General features: G+C 45.2%; 1 protein-coding gene across 1 annotated transcript in view; it reads left to right on the forward strand.

Annotated features, from left to right (window-relative positions):
* Positions 1–8,328, forward strand: part of baiap2b (BAR/IMD domain containing adaptor protein 2b) — a 79,973-nt gene extending 71,645 nt beyond the window's left edge. The window contains exons 9-15 of the mRNA XM_076298928.1: positions 124–360; positions 1,831–2,038; positions 3,639–3,840; positions 4,440–4,512; positions 4,806–4,973; positions 6,407–6,447; positions 7,940–8,328. Of these exons, the coding sequence (XP_076155043.1) occupies positions 124–360; positions 1,831–2,038; positions 3,639–3,840; positions 4,440–4,512; positions 4,806–4,973; positions 6,407–6,447; positions 7,940–7,970 (960 nt within the window). The 3' untranslated portion in view covers positions 7,971–8,328. The remainder of the gene's footprint in view (positions 1–123; positions 361–1,830; positions 2,039–3,638; positions 3,841–4,439; positions 4,513–4,805; positions 4,974–6,406; positions 6,448–7,939) is intronic.
* Positions 8,329–10,871: the final 2,543 nt, after the last annotated feature.

A 10,871-nucleotide genomic window follows, 5' to 3' on the forward strand; every position in this document is an offset into this window, starting at 1 on the left:
ATCTATGTGACTAATGTACCTGCACTATGTACCTTTTAGACTAGTGTGCCTTTTGGTCTAATGCACCTACAGTTTATATATTAGTGAATTGAACTAACCCCTTCTGTGTCTGTCCCCCACCAGGGTAAGGAGCTGCTGTCTCAGAAGCTTCCGGTATGGCAGCAGGCGTGTGCCGACCCTACCAAGCTGCCCGAGCGTGCCATGCTGCTGGCCCAGCAGATGAGCTCCAGTATGGGCACGATGAGCAGCGCTGGCGGCACCCTCCACAGCTCCAAAGGAGGCCTGCACATCTCCGACCCCATCCCTGGGGCCAAGCCCCTGCCTGTGCCTGCAGAGCTAGCTGCCCTCATGAACCAGCAGGTGAGGGGGGGTGGGTGTGGGGTGAGGAAGTTCATACACACACACACACACACACACACAAAGACACACATAAGCAGGCATTCACACACACACACACACACACACACACACACACACATATACACACTACCTAGACCCCTACATCTTATTATGGTGGAGAAGTAGGCTTATGTTTGTGAAATAAGAGACAGGCACATTTTGTAATCTATTTATAAAATATAAATAAATAATTAATTATTAATTTAATTAAGCACATCTAGAAACTCCACATTTGACATTGTTCAGCTGTCACTGCTGCTGGAAATAATAATATATGAAGGGAATTTGAGGTAGAGGTCTACATGCTTCTCCTGCGCAGATTTCTAAACGGCACAGCAATAATCACGCTCCACTGAGCTTTCTCCAAAAGGGATCAGTGTCAGACAAATACAAACTCCTAAGGAAGACATGAATCTCCGTCTGTGGCGTGTTCCGTCGAGCGCCTGACATGGCGCCCCCCCCACCCCCCCGTGCCGCGTTCTGCCGTGTTTTTAATTAGCAGCCGCCGCTGCACCCGCTCCTCTCCATCTCTCTCCTGTAAAATCTTGCCGGTGGCCGCGCTGAAATGACAGAGCGGTGATAATAAACAACAGAACGGCTGTCGAGGAGTGTCAGACGATGGAGAGAGAGAGAGAGAGAGAGAGACAGAGAGAGAGAGAGACAGAGAGAGAGAAGGGGGGGCAGAGAAAGAAATGCTGACGATTTGTGAATTGTTTTGTGAAATGTTTGCGGTTGCACCAGCCATTAGGGTGCCAAACTTTAACATCTTCATTAGTGTTAGCCGTCAGCATCTTAGTGACAGGGTGGGGAACCATAGGCAAACTGTGAATTTACCAAGACCTCTTCACCCGCGGCCGTATGTACACAGGGGCCTCCCACTCCTTGGGAATTTTAATCAAGTGCGTTGTTAGCGACGACTTCTCCGCAAAGCTGGCACTGACGTTATGACACGCTCAACCTCGACAAATACAGATCTGCCTCCGTATGGCGCTATTTGAGCTAAGTTATATGTCAAGATTACCAGCTGGTGCTTCAGATGATCCTCGAATGAAAATCTGCGGTTGACTGATAAAAGCAACTTTTGCTGATCTATACCTTCATGCCCAGTGCCACAAGAGTGCATCTATGTCAGGGGCATAGCACAAGCCCTGGGCCCTATGCATAGGCAGTCCTGATGGGCCCCCATGCCCCCCCACCCCCCATGCATATATTCCAGACTTTTCAAGGGCCCTTCCTCCCCTTGGGGCCCTAGTGATCTGTACTGGTTTTACCCCCACTCTGCCCCCCCTGATGCTTGTGTGCAGGCCTGTGTGTGTGTGGTAAAGGTGAGAGTAGAGGTGATGAAAATCAAAGCCCTTCAGCATGTACCCATGTTCTGTAAGGGTACGGCGGATATGTGACGGATTTGTCTTTCCTCCTCCACTCCCATAGAGGGCGATGGGCATGGACGGCGTGCCAATAGTGAACGGCACAGCAGGTGCCCACGGCGGGAACGACTACCAGCACTGGATGGAGAGCAAGGCCGGCCAGGCCAAGGGAGCCAGCCCGCAGGTTCACAGGCACGGGGCCGAGGTCTACTCCAACACACTGCCTGCCCGCAAGGTGGTACCCACCAAGAGCAAGGCCACCATTGGTAAGTGTCCTCCGAAACCTGCTTCATGCAAGCACGGAAATCCACAACATAAATCATTTAGCTTTAACAAAATGACGAATCTACTTAAGGATCACAAAGAAGTTTGACTTAAATGAATTGTTTAAGTGCTTACTCTGGGTTACTTCACCTGCTGGTTCATGAGACATCAGATCTTCCATGTATTTTACACTCCGTGTAGCTTGACACTAGAGCAGGGTGAGTGAGATGGAATCTAGAGGGTTTTCACTCTGCAGACAGGACATGAGGATCCAGGAGATGATCTGTATGCCCAGCGTGGAGCCGCGAGTCTTCTGGGCACGCAGTCGGTCGCAGGCTAGAGGCTAGAAGGATGAGACGTGACAATCCAGGAAATGATCAGCATGGCCAGTGTAGAGCCGCGTGTGTGTGTCTTTTGGGCCCTCAGGCTAGCAGGACGAGAAAAACAAGCGAGTGAAAAACAGGGCAGTGCCGGTGGGAACGAGGAGGACAGGTTTAAAAAAAAGTTTGCGAAGTGGGTGAAGGACGAAGAGCTTCCGTTGGCTTGGGACATTTTTAGGAGACCTCTTCTGTTTGCTCTATACAGCAGCAAAATGTAGCAGCATTATAGTAGTGTCTCCAGGATGGACAAGCAGGTCACATGTTGAAATTGAACAGCTGCTGTCAGGGTATCAGTTCTTCTCGTAAACTGTAGGTAAATATATATATGATCTGGAATCAAAATGGTTCTTGCCTTACAAATTGTGACAATGTCATGCCAGTTGTTGAAACAGGGCAGAAGGCACAATGTGACATTACAGGTGGAGCAGATCATGGGTGACTTGTACTGTCAGAGCTTGCATGTCCGTCTGCTTATGGATGCCATCTGCTGTGATGTACTGTACCTGGGCAGGTGGGACGGCCCCTGTGTAATAAGAACTGGATAAGAGTGGTGCATGACCCTGCTTCCACCAGCTCCAACGCCAGGGCCTCCCTGAACGCTTTGTGCATTAAGATATTCCCTTTGCTCGCCCTGGCCATCTCCTTGAGAAGAATGTATGCGTTCACGACTGCAATGTCCAGGAAGTGGTCAAAAAACGTCACGTACCACTTAGATGTTTTGTGATCCATGATCACACATCCATGATCCATGTTGTAGTATCCGAGTATCCGACGAGGTTGTCGGACAAAAGAGACTCCTCCCTGTACCAGAGGAACAAAGTGTGCATATAGGTGCTCACACAAAACAGCTGGTTGAAACCAAAAAAGAAGAGACTCCTACTTTGCAGTTCACTACCTTTATGTGAGGTTACAGCCTTGCTGTCTTGGGATTGAGGCCTGTATGCCTTGGCCACAAGGGTTATCCTACACATGGGAATGTCAGTAAAATGACCATACTGTATCTTCAATTCACAATCTATTGGTGGACCACGACAACATACACACACATACACACATTCACACACACACACACACAACACACACACACACACACACACATTCATACACACAGACACATACACACACACACACACACACACACACACACATACATACACACATACACACACACACACACACATACACACACACACACTAAATCTTTCCGCCTTCTTATTCCCCTCCTCAGCCGAGACTCAGACGCTGCCCAGGTCCAGCTCCATGGCAGCGGGACTAGAGCGCCAGGGCCGGACCCGCGTACAGGCCATCTACTCGCACGCGGCCGGGGACAACAGCACCCTGCTCAGCTTCAGCGAGGGAGACGTCATCACCCTGCTGGTACCAGAGGCCCGCGATGGCTGGCACTACGGAGAGAATGAGAAGAACCGCATGTGCGTTCATTTCCTGTAGTCTTTTACAGAGAACTACAGATGTAGTTAATATATTATTTGTTGTAAAGACATATCAGCATCAGTTGAAACCATAGACTTAATAAATAAGTGTTATAGCTTTATATTATCAATATTGTTAAAAGGCCAAATGATCACCTGATGGGTTTAGGCATATTTTAAAATTAGCCAATTGGCAATTAGATTATTTGTTATTATGATCAACCTTGAGAATACTGATAGTATGTAAGTAGTATGTTACCTTCCTACTGATAAGAGTATGTTTCCTCAGAAATGAACCCAGATTTATTTTTAAAAATTATTTGCACAAGTTAGCCAGACAGTACAAGTAAAACCGTCCCAAAACAAGAGCCCAGGTGGCTTTTCTGATGCACCCCATGTGAGATGGATGCAGGCGGTATCCCTGTGTAGTCAGCATATGGCCCAGTGACAGCGACTATGGCTGACTGAGAGGCCGTCAATCTGTCACTGTCACTGCTGCTGCTGCTGATGTGGAGAGCACCAGGGTGGCTAACAGCTAACGGCTAACGGCTAACGGCTAACAGCTAACGGCTGTCTGCTTTGTGTGTTTGTCTCATCAGGAGAGGCTGGTTCCCCTTCTCCTACACACGAGTCATCGCGGAGCCAGAGCCCGATACAGCCCGACACTTACATGTCAGGTGAGGGTTGTGTGTGTGTGTGTGTGTGTGTGTGTGAGAGAAAGAGAGAGAGAGAGATTCAGTTGTAACATCAAATATGTATTCACATTTTAGGGGGTAGTAGGATTAAGTTTTTTGTCTTGTTAATGTCACTCAAGTAGTCTAAAATCTTTGCTCAGTTGGTTTAGAGTTAGGGGATGTAAAACTAACTGTATGTGTGTGTCTTTTTCTTTGTGTGTCTGTTTGTGTGTGTGTGTGTCTGTGTGTGTGTGTGTGTGTGTGTGTGGTGTGCTTCTCTCCAGCCTCCAGCACGGCAGAAGCAGCAGCACAGGGAACCTTCTGGAAAGAGACGGCATGGTGCTCCCGGTCAGCGACTACGGCATGTCTGCCCGCCTGATGGCCCGCGGCTCCCAGCAGAGCATGGCCCACAGCCGCCAGCAGAGACCCTACAGCGTCGCAGTGCCCACGTACACACAGGTCAGCCACACACACACATTCATAGATGCATTCATACCCATGTGCAAAACAAACACACATTCATAGATGCATTCATACCCATGCACTAACAAACACACAAACATACACAGCTGCTCCCTGTCATTGGTCAATGCTCTTATTGACATTACCCACACACAGCAGTGAAGGTCTTTCACTTACTGTTCAACATACACACACACACATACAAACACACACACATGCAGGCACACACACTCTCACACACACACTCTCACACACACACACACACACACACACACACACGCACACACACACACACACACACACACACACACACACACACAGACACACACTCCCTCACCTGCTCACATGGCCGTGTCTTCGTGTAGGCTCTATCAGACTTTCTCACACATGGGCTATAGCGCTTCCCGCAGGGTGACTGGGGGACAGTGGCAGACTCCTCTCCTTAGCACAGCCATGGCTGTCCATCCTCTCGCCCTAGCCTCCAAGAACGTTCCGGGGCATTAGCTTGCGTAAACAGGGATCAGTTTTCTTCTCTCCGCTTTACACCCTGGGACATGGAGTGTGTGTGTGTGTGTGTGTGTGTGTGTGTGTGTGTGTGTGCGCGCTGCATTAGATGACAGAGCCCAGATTGTAGAGGACAGCTTCCCGCTCTGCTGCATACATCCCCCGGAGAGGCGGCTTTGACAAGCACTCAGAGATAACGCCAAGCGAGAGTTTCTAGCTTCCTCTGGTGTGTGTGTGTGTGTGTGCGTGTGTGCGCGTGAATGATTGAGACTGCGAACACACTGTCTCTGTGAACCCAAAATTGAAGTATTTGTTACGTAACAGTGGTCCCTCTACTCTCTCCCCACAACCCCTCAACCACTGTATATCCCCTACACACACACACACACACACACACACACACTTTCTGGACCGCCAGTCTTCTCTTTATCATGTTAAATTGCTAAGGTAGTGAAGGGGGAAATGGCCCATCCCGCCCTCGGTTTCACTGCCCTGGCGTCTCATCTCATTTAAACATCCCAGAGCACCAGCTCTCTCAAAAACTGCAGTGGCCTGGACGTCTACTGTAGGCCCACAGCGCCATCTACTGGCAGCCATTAAGGAGTACCGCGACGGGAATGTTGGGGAATGAACGTTCTAAAGAATATCTGGGTTAATTGAATTCAACATAGAATTTTAGAACCTTCAATTGTTGCGGAACTTAGAATGTTCAAAAACCTACACCTTTAAGGGTTAATAGATCATCCAGGACCACGGGTGTGGAAAATGTCATGTTCAATCATAATATTCTTAATATTAAACAAAAATGAAAATGTGATGGGAATATTATTGCAGAGTCTAGATCTTTGCTAAGTTAAGGATGACTTATATAAGCTTATGTAATATGTTTTAATGTATGCTTATGTAATATTTTTATTGTATTACAGCATCAAGGACTGGAAGACTATGAGCACCGCTTCCCCACGAGGTAAGTTTCAGTCTTATTGTATTTTCTTCTCTCTTAAGAGAGCATTAATCCTAATTGTCTAAGTGCTGTGATTGTATTCATATTGATCTTGAATCAATTTGGGGGGAAAAAATGAAAATAATTATGGTATCTAGATGAGAAAATCGAGGTTCCAGTTAGCGTCAGATGATTCTGCCTTCCTTTTCCCATATTTATTTATTTTTTATTTCCTTATTTATTACTTTCACTTATTTGACCCAAGGCATGTTTAGTTTGTTAGGCCTTAGAGTAACCTTGAAGCAAGCACAAAAAAAGGCTGGTTTTGTTTACCACCAACAGCTGGACCAGCAATCCTTAATAAACTTGGGGACCTTCGAGCTAAAGTGTTGGAAAGGTGGGCAGGTTACCAACTGGTACACCCAAACCCATGCCAGGCCGCTTGGGTCCCACACAACCACTGTGTGAGGGGCCCTCTGCCTGAATGGGTTTGCCTCCATTCACTGATAAGTCTTTAGACGCCTTTAGGTGAAGCTTTCTTTTTTTTGGCGTGCAACATGCAGCTCTTTGGGTAGTTTCTCCCATAGATTCTTACCAAATAAAATAGAACCAAAATCCATTTTGTCTTTCGAAAGCTTGTGCAGACATGTTTTTTTTTATAGTGGAGGGAGTAGTGCTCTTTGGACTAGAGCCGTATACAGAGATGGGACTCCGGTGTTTGACTCTGAGCCAAGCCAATTAATTTGACAAAGCAGCCAGCGTCCAGCGTCCAGCATCACCCCCGCACCACCCACACACACAGAAACGCTAAAGCACTTGAGTATGGATTCAAAGACAACACCGTGGTGCACAACAGGCCAGCCAAATGCTCTGCCTGTGTGTGTGTGTTTGTGTCAATCTATGGGAGAATTTACCTTTGTCTCAACTCACCACAATTGCCATTGATCCGATTTACTTAGAGCAAACGTCAAACACAAATTTGTTTTCCTTGGCAGCATTTGAATAGACAGTAGTCATTCTTACCTATACCTTATACCATCTTCCTTGGTTTTGCTTCATTTAAGTTTTATTTTATTTTATTATCCTTGCTTCTGCTTGCTCTGCTCACCCCTCTGTGTTCATTTTTTTATTTAATGTTGTTGACCTTAAGTGTAGACATTTATACAGATGTAATGTTTGCAACAGTTTCATAACCTTCAAAGAAATACATTACCCAAAATGCATCTCAAGTTCATTTTTAATCACATGTTAATCACTGCCGATTTTAGCCCTTTGGCGACTGTGGTTATCATAGAGTTCAATGGGACAGTTTTGCCCGTCTGTTTCCATGGTGTCCATGTGCCCTCTCTACTATACTGTGTCTCATAACCTTCAAAGAAATACATTACCCAAAATGCATCTCAAGTTAATTTTTTATCGCATGTTAATGACTACCCACTCTGCTACTCTGTGTCTCTGAGTGTTGTTCCTGTGGTCAGACTTGCTGTAGCAGCCTCTCCTTCTGTTTGTTCCACAGTTCGGAGGTCAAATTGATTTCGACAGTGTGAGGACTAGGAAAGAGGGAAAGCAAGAGAGAGAGAGAGAGAGAGAGAGAGAGAAAGAGAGACAGAAAGAGAACGAGAGACACACAAACAGATTCAGAACACAACCCTGCGATAGGACAGAGCCTCCACTTGCCACCTTCTTCCTCCTCGCCACACCTCGTTTCTCCTCCTCCTCCTCCTCACCTCCCCAACCACTCAACCCATCCCTCCACGCCGTTCTCTATTCACTCCTTCCTCTGGTAGCCTCTCTCTCCCCCTGCCCACACGCTTCACCAACCCTCCACCAACCCTTACCTGATGCTTCTTCACCTGTGCAAGCAAGCCAAGCCCCAGAGGGGAAAAAGGAATGTTTCTGGTGGATCCAGAGCACTGAACGCAAGAACCTTCCATAATCGACAGCAGAACCCTCACGGTCCAGTAGAACTTTGCCCGACTCGAGGACTGCTTTTAAAATAAAAAAAGCAAACAAATAAAAAAAGACAAAATAACTGGAATGGATCGGTTCCTGAGGAATCTGTTTTTCTTTCTTGCTTGTCTTTCATGCATGTACATGTTTGCACAGACATGGCAATGCCCTGAGATGGTCACTTTAAAATAGCCAACGAGAACAAAGACTGTATATAAGAATGTATTGTTTATGTTAATGCAATATGTCACATGTTATGAAATGACTACATGTATTGTTCTCTTATGAATAACTTTATAAATTAACTCTTTTTTTATATGGCAAATAATTAATTCCAACAATTCTTTAGATAGAAGGTTGCACATTACAGAGAGAAAGGGTCTACACAATAAGCCTAAAAACTGGAGGCACCTGACTTCCCCCCATAGCTTGTTTATTGCATTCTTAGGTTTGATTAGTCCTGTAATCAAATTGATTTTGCTTCAGGTGACAGACAGTTGGGAGTAAGCCCTTATTATAGCAAGGGGAGAAGAATTTGACATTTAAGTTTGTGGATCATGCATGAAAGAAAAGGCACACAGATCCTCAGGTGCTTTAGACAAATATTGGTTTAAACCCTGTTGCCAAAGCAACAGCTTCCTCTATTCCACTGCACCCGTATGTTATGATTATGTTAGCAGATGAAATGACTCATGTTGTTCTTGCCAGTCTACTGATATGGAGGACCACTGAACTCTATTATGCTATAGAACTTTACATGACATATGAGTACAGAAATGTTGACTTAATGGTGCAATACTAATTTAACAGTTCTCAGTGTAACTTTAGCATTCAGACTTTCAAGTATTCTATCTGTTGTACAAAGTAATATCAGTTGTAAGTAATATACAGTATTTGAGTGGATTGCTACCCCTTGGACCATTTGAGCATACATTTATGCTAACAGTGGCCCATTTATGTAATTTCATGACGAAACAACTTGTAGTAACAGTGATTGTTTTTCCTTTTTGGTTCAGTAGCCCTTGCGGGGCACAATAATATATATCAACTGTAGATTGCTTTAAAGAAATCACATAGACAATGTACATAAACCAGTGGCAATAATAAAATTAATTGGACCAAAATTTTTCATTCACTCGGTAAGAGTGACTTTTTTTTATATATATATATTTACAATATGTGATGGGGGTTGATTTTCTTAATCACTACCTTCGTGCCATTTTATTTTTGGGAGACATTTTGTTTATTATCCATGTCACCTAGCTTTCTGGTGCTACTGTTTCTGTAAAGAAATGACAGAATGTGACTAGGGAGAGCATGCAGAGAGCATGGTAACAGTGAGATCAAAGGTCAAACGCTGGCGATAGTCAGTGCTTAACCAACCAGAGTGCAGCCCAGGACATCAAAGAAGCCTATCCCAAGCCCCATCCACCTACCTTTACCAGTAACCCCCACCCTGCCTTCCCCAACCTTTCTGATGTTCCTGAATCTCAGGCATTACTTGCACACACAGACACACCTGTTTTGAAAGAAATGCCATAAAAATAGAGAAATCAGAACCCTTCAAAAGGTCTTGAATGTTTTCACTTCTCTATGTGTCTCTCTCTCTTGATCAGTCTGTCTGTGCGTTTGTGCAAATAGTATGAGAGAGTGTGAGAGTGCATGTCTGACTGACCCAAAGAATTCCCTCTCCTACTGTATACCAAAAACCCTCTATTTCTTGTTTCGATGAATTCAGAGACAAAAGCAAAGTGTCCACGACTGGGAGCTGTCAATGTTTCTTCTTTCTCCATTAAAAATGTAAAGCTCAAAGGTAACGCCAGCCCCTGTCCACCTGGGTCGTTGCTGCCCCCCCCCCCCACCCCCTTCTCATTTCTTTTTGGGAATGCACACCTTCTCTCTGTTGTAAAGGTCTTGGCAATGTACATAATAACAACACCAATAATAATATGACTTGATTATTATTATTATTACTGCTATCAAATGCATGTGTCAGACACAAGTGTTAACACTGTACAATGATGACTGCAAAATGTATGGTGACTTTCTACTTCTGAAAAGTAAAATAAACCTTTCTTCAGATGAGAGCTCTGCTGCTCCTCTTCTCTCGTTCTTCCTCACCTCACCCTCTCCAGGGGGGTGTTCCAAGTACATGGATTAGTGACAAACCTGGGTGAGTTAACTCAGAGTAAGCGTTAAAACCTCCTACAACAAGAGCCCTATGGCATTGGTTTGTTAGGAGAGTGAAGCCATACAGCTCTTCTATTATAGATAGATAGATAGGTAGATAGATAGACAGAAAGATAGAGATGCTTTATTGATCCTGAAGGAAATTAAGGTGTCCAGTAGCTCATACACGTCATACATACACATAGGCACACAGACATGACACACACATATACATACCACAAAAATATAAGGGAAGATATCAATAGTGTGCCATCACAGTAAGGTTAGTTTGTAACCTGTTAAAGGAGTGGTGTGGAAAAATGCAGAAA

Source organism: Alosa pseudoharengus, unplaced genomic scaffold (assembly GCF_046254945.1).
Source record: "Alosa pseudoharengus isolate Yale_2024_CS ecotype anadromous, Long Island Sound unplaced genomic scaffold, YU_APseudo_1.1 YU_APseudo_1.1_scf_21, whole genome shotgun sequence".
NCBI lineage: Eukaryota > Metazoa > Chordata > Actinopteri > Clupeiformes > Clupeidae > Alosa > Alosa pseudoharengus.